At 44.7% G+C, this 16437-nt stretch overlaps 1 protein-coding gene across 1 annotated transcript in view; it reads left to right on the top strand.

Moving 5' to 3' along the window:
- RNF130 (ring finger protein 130) overlaps positions 1–14968 on the top strand; it is a 39112-nt gene extending 24144 nt beyond the window's left edge. The window contains exons 6-8 of the mRNA XM_042881444.1: positions 2895–2991; positions 3748–3952; positions 12784–14968. Of these exons, the coding sequence (XP_042737378.1) occupies positions 2895–2991; positions 3748–3952; positions 12784–12893 (412 nt within the window). The 3' untranslated portion in view covers positions 12894–14968. The remainder of the gene's footprint in view (positions 1–2894; positions 2992–3747; positions 3953–12783) is intronic.
- Positions 14969–16437: the final 1469 nt, after the last annotated feature.

Here is a 16437-nt window from a genome sequence, read left to right as displayed (position 1 = left end):
CAAAGGTGGATGAGAAAATCAATTTCTCACGGAGAAAAGGGATCAACCAAGAGGAAGCAAATGAAGGGCTAGCGGTCCTTACTGTGCGTTTTGAGGAAGCTATAATCATTAGACAGTAGGAATCGCTGACATATTGATTGAAAAGTGGTGCTTCCCTTTGATACAAGAACTGTTCTCTCCAGTTAAGCATGGTCTGTCACGCTATCTCTATGGAGAGGTGTCTGGTTTGGATAGACATACAGCTGATGAAAATGATAGAAACTCTAGTGCAGTATTTGCAGTCATTCGTGTTGTTCTTCGGAAAGAAATATGTTCAGTGCAAGCAGTGTATGGTCACAAAACGTCCTGAATTGGAAGGGACCCATCAGGATCATTAAGTCCATACCTACAGCTTTTCACGTGCAGGGGTAAGGTAGCCCTCTTCCCTGGACTTGGAGAACTGAAGTGCAGTTCTGTCTTCTGTGAATAACGTTTTATGAGCTAGAATAAGCAGTGGATGCAAACACTGGAAGGAATGTAGCTGAAGTCGAGCCTTCTGGATAGTGTTCTTTAAACAGATTGTTCCACTTCAGCATCACACAGCATCTGGGAAACGATGGGCACTGGGTTAAGAGTGATCAGGAAAAAGGTACTGTGAAGGAAAGATAGAGATAAGAGATAAGGGAGGGTGACAGCAAAGTGATGAACTGAAGAAAAGCACAGAAACATTGGAAAGGGCAAGAGATGGTCTGGGAAGGAAGATCGCGGTGCTTATAAAGAGCAGCAAGATGGTAGGATGAGGCTGAATGTTGACTATGCTAAAATAAATGAGTTTTAAGCCTAATTCTTACTATTTCCTGCCCTGGGCAAAATGGGGGCGGCAAGTGGCAAAAGTGACTAAGCCACATTCACCTGTGTCTGATTCTATGCAGCTGAAAAAGCAGCAACATGACATTCCCTGCTGTCCTTCCAGCAGCATTTCTGCTACCCATGGCAATGGCTGTCCTTCTGCCCCTTGCAATCTGTGCTGTGTGGCACAACAGAGGGTTATGGTGTTTCCTAGGCATGCTGACAGAGCGGAAAAATACCTGCAGCTCACCTGTTTGGAGCCTTGCCTGCATGGGAGGCTCTTGCAGTGCTGCTGGCTGGGTGTTGCAGCCTCAAGGGTGCAGCTGTGTCACACTGCTCCCAGACACGTGGCTCCCGCAGGAGCATCGTCTACAGCTGTGACCCAGGGCAGCTTGCTGGGAGCTGAGATTTATGGTCTTGGATAGCTTGCTATTGACCAAGTGGCAGAGGGATAAAGATGGAGAAGGTTTATGATGGCAGAAAATGCAAGGGCTCACTTTGTCAGACTAATTTAAAAAATAATTCACATGTTTATTGTCTTAGTTGCTGTGTAACTGCTTTAACTTTTGTAAGAGAAAGCCAGACAGAGCCCGAGCCATGGTGATGGTATCAGTAAGCTGCTTAAGCAACAGAGACACAGCGTAAGTAGTAGGCTGAGCCATGCTGATCTAAATCAATAAATAACCCTGGGGGCACTGCTCTTTTTTGAAATGCATTAATAAATGTCCTAGAAGGCTTAGGAGCTAAAAGCAAAGAATAAAGAGGTTGCCAGAAGAGTTGAACTGTCCTGCTGCATTTGAACTCTGTCAAACTGCTAATGACTTGAAAAGAACGTGTAACATTTAGTGGACCCGTGCTGGCATCCATATGGGTATCCTGCTTTGCTTGATCTGAGTGCTTCTGCAGCCCTGATTAGCTGATAACGATATATTAAAGCTGTTTTCCTGCTTGGTGGAGTCCCAGTGTCTGCTGTTCTGGGTTTTGTCCTGCTCTCAGAGACAGCCTTTGAGAATTTTAAAAGGAAATATAAGCAACTAAAAGCCGCAATTTCCCAATGCAGAAAAATGGCATCATTGTGTGTTTCAGAAGATTTCAAACCATTTTCTGTCACCCAGGACTTCTAAACACAGTTTGAAGTTCTGTGAGTAATAAGGGAATCTGCTAAGAACTAATAATGGGAGACATTTGTATTTTGTGCAAGGATTTAAACTGTAGACAACATACCTCTCCTGTTCTTCATGATGGCTGCATTGCTAAAGGCTACATTGCTAAATGTGCTTGACAGAGCAGTCTAACACGTTCCTCAGTGTGTGCTCTTATCATAGGCAGCCATTCAGCCTGGGCAGCCATGAGCATTTTCTAAATCTGACTCGCATCAAGACCAGCAGTCCCTTTTCCTGAGTATGTGCTGAAAGCTTCTGCTCATCTTGGAAAGCCAGCAGGAGGGTTGATTTAACTTCTTTAGGGTAGGCATGTTGCAGTCTGCATAGTCCTTCCGTGTTCTATTGGTTTGTACCCATCCCAATGCAGTTACGTCTGTACTGTGGATATGACTCAGATGGTGTGAACCAATGCAGAGCTCCTGCTGTGCAAACAGAAGCTCCTCTTGCCATTTCTATTTCTGAAAGATTTTGGTTTCCTGTGACCGTGGTATGATGGGCATGTTTTCCTTGCTAATTTCCTTACAGATATCAAGCAATGCTAATTGTAGGCAGAAGCCTTTCAAAACCTTGTTCTCTTCACTTAGATGTGCTAATTATAAAGCACTTACAGCATCAAACCTAAGTACTTTAGTGTTGGCTTTTAAATGAAACTGACTTCTGGTGGATCTGCAGTCCTCCTTCCTGATTCAGCACCAGGTTCTGCTTGGAAATGGAGATTGTAACTGGTAGCAAGAGCTTCACGTTTTTATTTCTTTTTTTTTTAATGCAGTTAGCACAACTTGCTGGTAATTCCAGAATTTGTCCTGCTGACTTGAAGAAACAATTTAGAAGTGCATTAAAGTAGTTCTCATGACGTAGTATAATGGTTTGCAAGTTATATATGTGCCTTGTCTGTTCTCCTAGGCATGTTTTTCACAAAGCCTGCGTGGACCCGTGGCTCAGTGAGCACTGTACGTGTCCAATGTGTAAACTGAACATTTTGAAGGCCCTGGGAATTGTGGTAAGTTGGACTGAACAAGCTCTTCTCCCTTCCATCTCTGAGACTCAGAGCAGAAGGAATGTCTTCAGGGCAGAAAAGATGAAGGATGTTCCAGTGCTCTGAGTCAGAAGGGTGTGGGGCTGTGTTGCCATTAGTTACCAGGCTTTTTGTGCTGCTGATAAAGTTCATTTTTAGTGGTTGTTTCTTCCCCTAGATGATTATTAAGAATATTCTATAGTGTTCCTATTTAGAATTTAGATTCTTAATCTGTCGTAAATCTACTGCGTTCTCTGTAGTCTTCCCTTTTCTCAAGTTCTTTCAGTCTTCCTTTGTTTTCTCTCTAAGCTCTTGTTCTTACTGTGCTCTCCTGTAGATGCTCTCAGATCTGTTGGCACGTTAAATCCATGCCCAGAGCTGCAGAGCGCCATGGCCGAGGCCAGCAGCCTTTCCTTGGCTGTGCATTAACCAGCCCTTGGCACATAGAATCTCAGAGTACTGCTTTTGTTGACTGATTCGCAAGGGAATAGACTTAAAAAAGCTCAAAGAGGATTTTTCGTGTTTTTCCCGTATAAGTAAAAAACTGTCAGGTAGGAGCAGTGTTTTTTCGAGGAAAGAAGTAAAAGAAAAAGGGAAGAGCTCATTCGTTCACGTTTCTACCCTGTGATCCAAAGGCAGCTGAGCTGCAGCAGCAAAATGAAGCGTTTGTGCGCTTATCCTTACGGGATCATTCCATGTACAGTATTCCTCCCTGTAACGTGGGATCGCTGTGTCTTTCAGCCCAATGTGCCGTGCACAGATAACGTGGCCTTTGACATGGAGAGGCTCAGCAGAAGCCAGCCTGCCAGCAGGCGCTCAGCGCTCGGCGACTTCGCCAACGACAGCTCCCTGAGCCTGGAGCCGCTGCGCACCTCCGGCATGTCACAGCTTCCCCAGGATGGGGAGCTCACTCCGAGGTCGGGAGAGATCAACATTGCTGTAACAAGTAAGTTTGCTTTGGCTTCCGTTACAGTTCTATGGCTTTCCTGGGACGGGGCTCTTGCTCTGCTCTCCTCTGTGCTGCAGGGCTGTGATAAAAGGTCTTCCTGCAGAAACAGAGGTGAGCTCGGTGTCCCTGGGCACTCCAAACCAAAAGCTGCCTGCAGCAGTGCCAGCACTTCCATTATTAATCGTGTATCCATTTAGAAATGCATACAAAGAACAAAGGGTGAACTAAAATGGCAGCAGAACAGCCCTCCTGAATTCGGTGATCAGTGTAAGCTGGATTGCCAAAACCATTTCCAAAATACATCCAATAATTTATACGTGTGTAAACATCTTAGCCAATTATTACTTCTGCAGTCTTTTTTTTTTCCTCCTGACAGCATTACTGCCGGAATTCTGGTGTCCCTTAGCAGATGGCTTTTCTCACAAAGTTTTTGTATTAAAAAAACCTGGTTTTGACATATCAACATTTGAGTATTGTCCAAGTGTCATATGACCTCAGGATACTATTCCTGCTGTACTTGTTCCTATGGGTGAGGGCTTACAGCATGGGAAATATGCACTGGCTGGATTTTACCTGGAGTTTTATTATATAATGGCTCTGTAACAAATACATTATGTGGAATTATATCATTTTTCTGTATGCAATGGAATCTTGATTTGATACACGAATGGTTGCTCTTCTGTCTGAACTGCAGAAATAGAATTCATTCAGTCTGGTTTACTCCTTGTACTTCCCTTATGTGCATCTAAAATCTGGATTTGAAGCCAGTGCTGCTATCTGCTGCTAGTGAAAGCGGTGTAACTGATGCAGTCCGTTACGGAGTGTCTCTTCAGACACTTGAGCAAAGTAAATGTTGCTAAAGGAACCTCATCTCACAGAACACAGAGCCCAGGACTAGAAATGTCTCCATCTGAGAAGGAAAAATCCGAACGTGTAATCTAGGTTCTTTCCCAAACCAGTATGTCACTTTGACCTGCAGTGTTCAACTTGTCATTCATGTGTTTTCAGTTGTGTTGAACAGTTTGAACAGACACCAAGGCTGTTTGTATGCTCTTTTTGTTGTCATGGATGGGAAAACTCTGCAGTTAACTGCAATTTCAACTGCTTGGTTTTACAGAAGGTGCTTTTGCTCTCTATTCCCAACCATAGCACTTACCTTGACAGATGGGATGCCAGGGTAAAATGAGAAATGTCAGCAAGAGCTCATGCTGACAGTGTTTATCAAATAAAGCTTTAGAAAAGGCTGTTGAAATGTTTAGATTTCGTGGATGACACATTTTTTTATGCGTATGAGTTAAACCAAAAGCCATATTCACAAAGGTGTTTGTGTTTCACTGTATTACTATGTGCTAAATTCATCTCCAGGGGAGAACTTTGAGTAGAGAACATTCTTTAATAGTCATCTTTATGTTCTTAATGTCTGTACTTACCTACTAACCTTGAAATTATATTTCCTGTTGTCTTTCTGTCTATTATGTGGAAAACTGTAGTTGTTTTACTGTCAAATAAGTGATCTTATCTTATTTATTTTAAAAGTAACGTGGCATTTATTGAGGAGGGAGGGGGTGAAGACACAAGTGAAGTGTGAAAGTAAATGCTTATGTGAAGAGACACATCTCAGCAAACCCCAACCAACCATAACAGTCCACCTCCTGACCTGGGGGTGGACTGAGATTTCCTTACATTTTCCCTCGTTCCCACACTTCCCTTCACACTGTAAAGTAATCTTTCTTTATCGCCAATCCTGGGGCTCAGCCAGGAGATGTTGTTGTGCCATGCTTGTTTTCCACACCTCTCTCCACTTCTTCTTTGCTAGCCTTCTCCCGTCAGTAGCTCTGTGGCTAACCTCCTTCTGCTTCGCTTCCTGGTGCCACTCGTGGCTTAGAAGCCCTTTGCCTTCCGCCAGTGGTGTTTGAGGGGAATGTTGGCATCGCTTTGACATAAGCCTTCTCCCACGAGTGATTTCCTCCCTTTCCTTTGTCAACAGAAGAATGGTTTATTATTGCCAGTTTTGGCCTCCTCAGTGCCCTTACACTCTGCTACATGATCATCAAAGCCACAGCTAGCTTGAATGCTAATGAGTAAGTAAACATTTGGCTGTTTCTATACGTTTGTGGTGGGTGTGTGTCACAGGCAACGTTGGGAAGGAATACCATGAGAACAAAACAAGGAATTATGTGTGTATATACATATATATATGCACTTATCAAAATGACAAATGCCTTTTCTGCCTTTCTCAAATGTAAGCCTCCAGCAGTAGGTTCCAGGGTAACATTTGAACTCCTCCTTAATATATAGTTAGCTGAATGGTCTGAGGGAATCTCACAAGGTACAGACGAGGGAGGGTGAAAAGAGAGAATGTGTAGATCTGTTGTGTTGGGTTTTTTTAATCAGTGGTCTGGGGAAGTGTTGGGTTTGTCATTAAATCCCCGTGTTCAAAATTCACCCAGCAGAACCAGGAATTGCTGCCATCCGTTACCTCTGACAGTTCCCACCTCAATTTCTGAGTCATTTGATATTTTAAAAAGAAATAAATGAAATAAGTCTTTTTTTTTTCCCCCCAGTGAGCTCACTTCCAGCTGAGAAAAAAGATATTTAGATGATTTTATAACTTTTAGGAGAGAATCATGTAAGCAATGATTCGCAACCATTTCTTGCATCTTGTGTGGGTAGAGCTGACCTGTTTTCTGACCTCTCATTTTAAATGCTTAAGAGTTGCACTCACTCAAGTGCTTACAGACACCAGTTCGTTCTTAATTTTTATGGGCTCATTGCTGCTTCCCTTCAGACAGGCTGGGCCAGAAATGATTATCATGTGATTTCCAGTCTTCCTTCATAGTTCTGTGTGTGGGCAAGTATAAATGTGTTCTGCAGATGCATTAGCTAGGTAGAGCTGGCTGTTCTTGTTTGAGGTGTACAGAACATCTGGACTTGTGATCTAGATGCAGAGATATATTGGAAGGCAGGCTGCCCTGTGCAGTATGGAAGTATGGCTTTGTAAAGATAATTCCAGTTTCTTGGTTTTGAGATGAGAGGAAAAAAATACAAATACTTTCCAGAGAGCCACAAAAGTGTTAAGGTTCCCTTCTCAGCAGGATGGGAAGATGTCTGGTGGCCTCCAGTGTAGGATTTTTGGACAGTCTCAAGCTAATCTTTAGGAAAGTAGTGCAACTTCTTTGAGGTTATCAGAGTTTTTCACATTCTGCCAATTTGTGACTCTTTCTCTTCTTTGGAGAATCTAATTCCAAAAAAGCTTAATGGGGAAAAGTTTTAGATCTTCAAACAGCCTATTGAAATATTCTGGCTGGTTTTTTTTTTGTTTTTTTTTTTCCACATGTCAAATTCTTGAGGTTGCAACCAACTGTGTGCAAGCTGGCACCATAGCTGTAGCTGAATGTTGCTAATCTGCACCCCAGAGCAGCTTGGGAAAGCATGGAGGAAGATAAGCTGTGTGCATGTGGAACAGGAATATCTGTGTCCCTGGTATTTCCACATCGCTAGGAGGAAGACAAAGGAATCGTAGTCTGTTGTATCCACCAGATGTGGCTACTCGTGGGAGTTGCATTTCTACTTTCTGTTGCAACTCCTTTTGTTGCCTACTGCTTGATTGGCTCTTTTTATGGGAAGGGCAAGCATTGCAAGGTGCAGGAGTGAGCCTTTTCAATGCTCCAGCGCTGTGCAATTAGCCATTTCTCTCTAACTTCCTCTTGCAGGGTTTTATTTTTTGAGTATTGACAGTGCTAACTGTAACATAAATATTCTGTACCTTTTTTTGTGCCCCACAGAGCAGAATGGTATTGAAGAAGTGCTTTCCGGATGATTGCCTTGGGGAGAGACACCTATTTTTATGCTTCATTTATCGATCGTGCAGCACAAGCGTTTATTTAGTACATCCTATTTTTTCATAAAAATTTGCTGATGCCAGAGCTTTGTATTAAGGAAAAAAAGTGAAGAAATAAATGAACTTTAATTACGAAATCTTGCTCTGTGAGTTTCATTTGTCACGGCCATTGTGTTAGCATTGTTTGACAGACTCTTGCAAATTCTGTTTTGTTTCTTTTGAATGATTTCATCTCTGCAGATCTGTAATCTCTCTTCCTTTCGGGCCACCCATGCTAATAAGTGGAAATCTCATGCAGTGTCATTCCTACGATGCCACCCAGCACTGGAATGACCAAGTGGTGTAGCTGGCAATTGCTCAGTGCCAGCTCGGTAGGAGGGAAGAGGAATTGTGGTGTGTGATGGGCTTACCTTGACTTCAGCTGAAACTTGATGTGAAATAACATTTTTCTCCAGAATCTTTCCTGTCCCACTCTGGGAGGATTGCTGTTACCATTTCTGTCTTCCGTTGCTGCCTGAGGTTGGCAATAGAGTTTTTGTGACAACCACATCATAAACCTTTTCTGTCTGCTGCTTTCACCCCACCCTTTTTCTGCTAAAAGTGAAGCTGATCTAAACCACTTCTTCCTTCCCGATACCAAGTGAAAAAGTAACGTTTCTTCCCCTGATGTCTTTGAAGCCTTTCATACTGCTGCAGGGTTAACTGCTGATCAGTTTAGGGCATGAAGCACTGATAATGGTCTTTGCTGTAAGATGGAAACTGCAAACCTGTGCCTTCTTGCCATGTCTTCTAACTGGTGGGGAAAACATCTCTTGTCTGCTGTCCTCATTCAGGCTGTTTCACACAAGTTCACTTATGCAAGTGGTGTATGAGTAATTTCCCAACGTTCAGTTAAAGCATGCAGGTCTGCCGCTCAGCCAAGTGCTGGTGTTGGGGTTATTGAGATGGGGGGGAGGTAAGAGATGGGTGAGGAAAACATCACTGACAGAGTTAAAACCTGATCAGAGTTTTGTTTGTTTTTCTGGTATAAAGATGCAGACTTATGAAACGCAGTACTTTCTAATTTAATTAAATAACGGAGAGAACAAATTTTACTGTAAAATTTAATTTTTTTATGCACTGGGAAATAGGGAATTTAATTTTATTTTTATGTATCGGTGCTTTTAGGATTTAGGAACACAGCCAGAATATACATTAAACTAGTTGCTTAATTCTCATTTGTCCAGCAGGTTTCAGCTGAGAAGGCAGCTTTTATAATTGAAAATGAAGTATGTGATAGCTTCAGTACATTTAATAGAATTATTTTTCATTGTGTCCTTGTGAAAGTTTGGAAGAAACGTGAAGACAGTAGAGCAATAAGCATCTTTTGAAAGAGTGGAAAACCCCGTCATAGTCACGGATGAACAGAGAAACCTCAGCCATGCAGTGTCTGCAGACTGTCTCCTTGAAAAATGCAGCGTTCTGTCACCTGAGCTTGTTGCCAAAGCATGCAGGAAGGAGGGCAGAGCATGATACAGGGTACAGGCTGTGAAATAAGAGCTGTATTTTTTTCACTTGTTTCTTGACACCAGCGGCGTGATTGGTGAGTTTGTCCTTAACCAAGAGTCTTGAACTGTTTGGGATGGAGTGCTCTGGTCGTAATTCTGCACGGAGGAGTTGTGTCTGCGGAGGGACCGCAGCTTTTGCTGGTGGGTGGCCCTGATTATCCATCCTGAGGGTGTCTGAGTGTTTCAGAACAGGAAGGTAACAGCAGCTGATGCTTCCTACTAATGCACCCACAGTGCTGTCTGTGATTGTTGGCCTTTGAACTGTGCCTGCTTCTGTAGTGTCTTAGGATGGGAAAAATTCCAGGCTCTAGTGGGCTTGTTTTCAAACTTAGTTATCTGGAAAGTTCATCCAAACGATATAATGAGGAATAGTGGCAGAGAACACTGAGAAGTTCATTTTCAGTACATTAAAACTGATCCCAGGCTTCCTGTTTGCTTTCTCCATACCTGAGGGATAAACCTTAATGTCTCGTAAGCGCACAATGGGAGAGCGGGTTCAGAAGCTGAATTTTGGAGCTGTGGATGTTTCTACCTGACCTTAAAATATACATTTATCTAGTAAACCCAACTAGACTAATGCCATGTGTTTGAACACTGGGAAGGGTGCCAGTGGTTCCTTGAAGCATCCCCCAGCTAGCAAACAGGCTGGCCTGAGCTGCTGGGCTCTTCCAAGCAGGCAGTGGAGAGGGGCAGCAGTGCTGGCAGTACGCAGTGCACCCTGAGCCTCCTGAGCCTGTCTTTGGTTGCAAGAAGAGCGTAGTTGGGTCGCTTTGCCCTGCTGACTCCGCTTCCCTCTCTGTAAAATGTGGGTGATGATACCGATCTGGTTATTTAGAGCACAGATCTACGCGTTGAAAAGCACTGAACCGCAGCTGGAATTTGAGCACAGGGCAGGCTGATGGTAGCTGTAATGTGCTCTGATATCCTGCCCGTGCTGCCCTCCTTGTGGAGGTCAAGAAGCATTGTATGAGAACACAGCCCTGTGTGTAGTGGTTTGGCCACATGTAGCTGGTGAGGTCTGGGGGAGCTGGTCACAATCTGACTTAAGCAGTAAGAAAAATAGATCTGATTTAGCCAACTGAGCAGAGAGATGTTCTGTTTCAATGTCTTTCATCTACAGGTAGGTAGATTACATGCTTTCTTTTTTCTTTAAAGGGTTTAGAGGTGTGGTCGAGCATGCCCGTAATCCTGGTGAAAGGAGTAATGGTGAAAAAATTACATGGAACAAAAAATAATGGGGAGAGACGCATTTGGAGAAAGGCTGAATGATGTGTCCCATATGTGGTATGAAAGCAGAGTAGTCTGGGTCTGTGTGCAGCCTCCTGGAAGTGGGTGGGTTACAATTCTGTTGCCAAGAAGCAAGAAAACATCACAGTAAGGGATTTCAGAGGTGTTGGACGTGCCCTTTTCAGATGAATTTTTCAGTTGTCAGATGTCCTGCCTGCCTGTTGGTGAAAGCTCACCCGTGAAGCAGTTGGAGTGGAAGTGTCCCCATGCAGAGGAAATGGCTGCGCGGCCGCCTGCTTCCTAATCCGTTGTTTGATTTCTGTGTAGTGAAAACAAAAGCAGCGCCCAGCTTTCAGAACCCCTTTTGTTTTGCTTCAGCGTTGGCTGTTCAGTGTGTAAGGTTTCAGCGGGTGGAGAAAAGGGGGAATGAAACAAGCAATACCCAGGGTTTATTTCAACAGCGAGCAGAGACCCGGCCATCACAAATCAGATGATCCTTACCTGTGACACAGAGCAGAAGAATCTCAAAATCAGTTTTATCTGCTGCAATTCCACAGCAGGTTGGCTTGTTGTTTGTTTGTTTTGAAGAGACCGAACCATCTGGAGGTCATTGTTTCATTAAAAAAGCCAAAACAAAGAACACTTTTGATTTTTTTTCTATTTAAGCACCGTCCAATTGAAACCTTTAACTTCTGGGACACGTTTCAGATCTAAAAGGTGGGTTTTGGTGATGCCCCGGTGTGCACTTCTGCAAAGTATGCGCACACTTCTTACAAACACCTGCACGTGTGCCCTTATGCAATGTGAGCGCTTGTTTCAGTAAACTGTGTGATCAAAAATGAGTTAATTTACTTCTGAGAGTTTTGATTCTGAGTGAGAATGGTGGAGTAATGACTTTGTCTTCTTTACGGTGAGTGGGAAAGAAGGAAGAGCTGTTGAGAACAGCGGTATCTGAATATTGCTCTTTATTGTAGGCTCTTTATTGTAGAATGGCATGGGCTGGACCCAGAATTTGGCAGAGAAAGGAGGAGTTAAGCACTTGATTTCTGCCAGAACAGAATCTGCAATCCCCTAAGCTTCTTGCTTCACTGATGCCTGGAGATGGAGGCATCTCAGTTTGCCGAGTGCCTCCTTGATGATCTTGGAAGCTCTTCAGTTACCTTGAGTTTGGCTCACGTGGGTGCTGGGTGTATTGTAATCTAAGCAGCCTTGCTCCCAGCTAATCCCTGCTGGGATCGAGAAACCAGGTAATTTCATATCTTGGCCGAGGGCCTGATCTGATAGATGTTTCCAGAGGGAACCTTGTGTACACCAGCAGGGCTGGCTCCTCGCAAAATACATCTGTGGGCTTGAAGAGCCAGCTTCTGTCAGCAACGATGTGTGCTGGCTTCAAGTATTGCCACTGTTGCCAGCATTTGGAGAAGAGGGCTGGGTCTTCATGGTTCTTTGTAAGAAAATGTGTTGGTGTCTCTTTCCATAAGATTGCCGCCATGCACAGCGCAGGACACAGGGCACCTAGCAAAGGTTTCTGGTTCTGTGAAGCTGTAAACCAAAAGCAAGGCGCAGTGCAAAACTCAGGCTTGCCCCAGCCTTGCTCAGACTTGACCTGTGTTATCTGGGAGCACTGCTGGCAGCAGGGTTGCTCATGCATATGAAAAGCAGTGCTTGGAAGCAGCACGTGGATGGAGGCAAAGCCCTGCAGCACCTCCAGATTTGTTGGGTGGGGGTCTGAAATGTCAGCTTCGTGTTGCAAAGATACCTGGACAAAGGTGAGGTGCGCCTCAGCACCAGGCCCAGTGGGCTTGTAGGACCTCCAGCCCCAGGGCCAGGCCTTCAGCATTGCACGGCGGATGGAACGTGTTTAATCTATGGAATAAGGCAATGTGTGGCTTCATCCGGGTCTTTGGCAGCTGATTCCTGTCACCCAGAGCAGGGATGTGACAGGAGGCAGCAGTGGGCCTGATCTTGCCAGCAGAGTTTGGTGCACCTCAGTGACTGGTGGTACCAATGTCAATGCTAATTTTCCTGCATGGTGAGAACTCGCAGGCTGTGATCTCTCCTTTGCTGTCCACCCTACACAGCTGTTGGTTTGTGTTGAGAAGGGTTTGTGTTGTCTATACACATTCCATGTTTGCAGTCAGAACTCACACTCAAGGATGCTTTGCTTGGTTCTTACGTGTGTCCCTAACCAGGTTTTGTTCTCCCTCTTGTAGGCAGTCACTTCTTTCATCGCAATTCTCTGTCCCCTCGAAGTCTGGTCTACGAGAGCGAATTCTCCACCATCGAGCCTGCTTTGGACATGTATGACGAGAACAAAACCTGAAAGGAATGCACATTCCTTCCTGGCCCTCTTTCTGTTGTTTTCATTTCTCATTCCTATTGTTGTGTACTCTTTCCATGGATCTCCTTTGTCTGAAGAAGAGCTGCTTTTTCCAGAACACGAGCCTGCCTTCTAGGTCACGGAGATGAAGACAGCTGTGGTGGTTTCTGCGGGTGGCACCTCCGAGCGCAAGCAAGGTTGTCTGATGGAAGTTGCTGAGTAACAGCATGGGAGCTGTGTGGGCCCGGCCTCGGTGGTGCGGAAGAGGCTTTGCGGTGGTCCTAAGAGTTTGTTTTGTACTGCAAATGCGTCTCCTCAACAGGGGTATGCTGGTTTTAATGGTCCAAATTGTTGGGCAGAGTCAGAAAGGGAACTAGTTCAAAGGAGCTGGCCGGTGACTGGTAAAAGCACTCCGTATAGCTTGGTCAACCCATAACCTTACTGTGAAATATCCCCTTCCAAGAGGGACCTTCCAAGTGCGTTGAGTTTCCAACGACCTGCTCACCCCTGGGCGGCAGCACGCCGGTCTGACGTTACGCAGCAGAGAGGCCCTGTGTTTGCAGAAAGATTTCAAGGAACTTGATGCTTCCGTTTGTGTTTTTTTTTTCTCCATTTCTACTGAAGCAGGAGAAAAGTGGCCTCCACAGAATACATTTTTGGTCCTTCCGTGTGCTCCAGTCACGTGAGTCTCTTTCTACAGAGAGGACGTTCACCGAACCAGCACTTGATCTACCTTAAAACCATTAGACTTTTTGAAATATGCAGGAATCTAATTAGCTTTCTTTCTTGCTTTACTTTTCTTTTCGGAGGGGTTTAAAAAAATCCACCAAATTTTTCACTGAGGTTTTTTAAAAGCCAGCATGTTGGCGTTACACAGAGAAAAGAAGAGAGGTAAGCTTCTTATCCTGTTCTCACGTTGAGATCTGCAACGGTTAACCAACAAACACGTTCTCCAGGCCATGCCCTTTCCCACTGACATCAATACGTGAATGCAGAAAGCAGAGGAATAAAGGAAAGCAGTGACTGCTTTGGGACTCAGCATGAAAAATCCATTTTTACTGGAGCATGCCAGAAGCAGTGGGGAAATAGAGATTGGTTTCAAGCTTCTGAATGTATAGCATGGAGATGGAAAGCTGAGTTCAGCCATCCATAGAGCTCCTCACATGAGCAGACGTGGAGAGTGAGGACTCCTGCTCTGTTTCCTCCTGGACAATGCAGAGCTGTTTGAACATTAACATTTTCTCCATTGCAGTCTCAGTTACTGTAGATGTAGAAATGCGTTTGTGTCCTTGTAAGGTGAAACACAGCTTTGCTCTGTATAGGAAACTGAGAAATCTGTAAGTCTAAAAGAAAGGTAGGTAAGGCATTTCCTGCCATGCTTTAATTTTGTCAGATTTTGCTACAAAAGTTCCCCTGCTCGTTTTTTAATTTTGACTGTACAGTGGTCTGCTGACGTGCATCCTTACCTGAAGCGTGGCTCAGCTGTGTCTTTAACACAGACATTTAAGACAAAAAGAAAAACCCAGCTCTGCAAAATGAGGAAACGATCCTATTCACAGAGTATGCTCTGTTGCTGTGTGTCAGCTTCATTTAACCTGGTAATTCAAGGATGGGTGGTGTGAAGGTTAGAGAGAGTTTTCTCGTAATACCATTTCCATTTACCCTATGCACTTTTATTGCAATCCAGCCAACTTTAGAGGCCTGCTTACACCCCAGGCTTTTCAAGAGCACAACTTCAATGCCACCTTCCCCAACCAAGTGGTGAGGATGTGGAGCCCCTTTGCTGGGACGGAGTGGGTTGTTTGGCTGCAGGCATTGCTTTGCTGCTCCACGTGGCAGCTGTGTGCACGGGGATGGGGTGCAGGTTGAGCAACCCTGACTTCATCATCACATCTTCCAGGCAGTGGGCAGGGCGCTTCCAAACAGACACATCCGGAAGTAAAACACCATTGCTCCAGGGTGTCTTAGGGCTTGTTTTTGTCAGTGTTGAGTAGTCGGGTTGCAAAAAGCTGTGCTCGGGTGTTTGTAGTTAAACAGAGTGAGGCATTGTGGCTCCTGCTGGAGCTGCTAGGATGGGATGGGATGGGATGGGATGCTCACCGTGGTACATTTTGCCTACGCAGAAGCGCTCAAGAGGTGCCTTGTGCCACAGAGCAGAGTGGCCACAGTTCTGGCATTAACACCAGCAAGGCAGCGTGCAGAGCGGGCTGTGGGAGCCCTGCTGGCCGCTCAGGACGTGCTGTGTGCTGGGCACCCCTGGGCACTGCCCTGTGCCTGGGCACGGCTCCGTCACCTCCGGCGCTGGGGCTGCGTCAGGAAGTTCCCCGCACTGCTTCCTGTTGTGCTTGGCTTCCTCAGTGCAGGGTTGGGTTTGTTTTGAACAAAGCAGTCAGCTTTGTGCCAGAGTAGAGGAGGACAGCTCAAAAGCAGATGGAAATTAAAACGAGCATTAGCGACTACAGAGCCCTAAATGGCAAATGAATAAATAATGCCATTTGTATTTGGTTAAATCTCCCTACTTCTAAACTACCTTTTCAGAGGAGCGGGGAACAAGAGCTGTCTCCGATGGTGCTGACTGGGGTCTAACGTGGTAAGGAGAGGTCCCACCTTTGGGTTGACTAGCTGATCTTTTCCAGCCTTAGTGTTTCTCTGAGAGGCAGCTGGGGCTGACGGTTGTGCAATGGACGTTGTGGGTTTGGAAGGTCTTGCAACACTGGAAACATTAAGTCTGGTTGAAGCAACCGATCCCTACGTGCGTGCTGGGACGTGCCATGCCAGGCACTTGTGTACTGTATTGTAGTTAGGATGGGAAAGAGGCAGCACAGCAGCATGGGTGATTTTTCTGGGCTGTGCTGGTAAGTTTGAGATGTTCCTTTTCATATTAATCAGTATATTTAAAAAAAAAAATGCTTGATGAGCATCGTTGTTCTTGTCCTGCTGTGGTGGTGCTGTGTGTGGTCATTTCATAGATGTAAGGTAGATGGCAGTCTACCCGGAGCTGTGGTGTCAGTATCTTGGGAATTGATTTTCTACGTTTCAAAAACAAAAGTGTTTTTTTTTATCAAAGCATCAATTTTATGAATTCTACCTACAAAAAAAAAAAGAGCCCTTTTATGTTTCTCTAAGCGATCTAAACGCGCTGCTCCACCATCCCTTTCCCTTTTCCACGTCTCCTGTTTTTGAAAGTTCTGCATGTTCCCATAAGACATTTGTAAAATTGAGGTTTGTTTGTGTTCATAGAGGATAACTGCCAGTGAAAAACAGACTGTAAGTGTGCTTTTTACCTATAGTACTAACATGAAATATTACATTTGAAGCATGTTAAAATTTACTTAATGCCACTCATGAGTGCTCCCTATGTAAGCTCACTTGTTGGTGCCTGTTTGCACTGCCCCATTGCTTCTAGGATGCTTGCCTTGGCATGTGAGGGCGATTTAGGAATAGCCAGATATCCTACATAAGCCAAAGAAAGACAAGTAGTTAAATACATGTGTTTAGTAGTCTCCTATGGGATTTCTGCACATCTGTTTTGTTTGGATACGAAGGA

This window comes from Lagopus leucura, unplaced genomic scaffold (genome assembly GCF_019238085.1).
Source record: "Lagopus leucura isolate 7727_CA_CO unplaced genomic scaffold, USGS_WTPT01 Super-Scaffold_100030, whole genome shotgun sequence".
Classification (NCBI taxonomy): Eukaryota; Metazoa; Chordata; class Aves; order Galliformes; family Phasianidae; genus Lagopus; species Lagopus leucura.
Note: the sequence above shows the minus strand (reverse complement) of the source record. Positions and strands in the feature narration are given on the sequence as shown.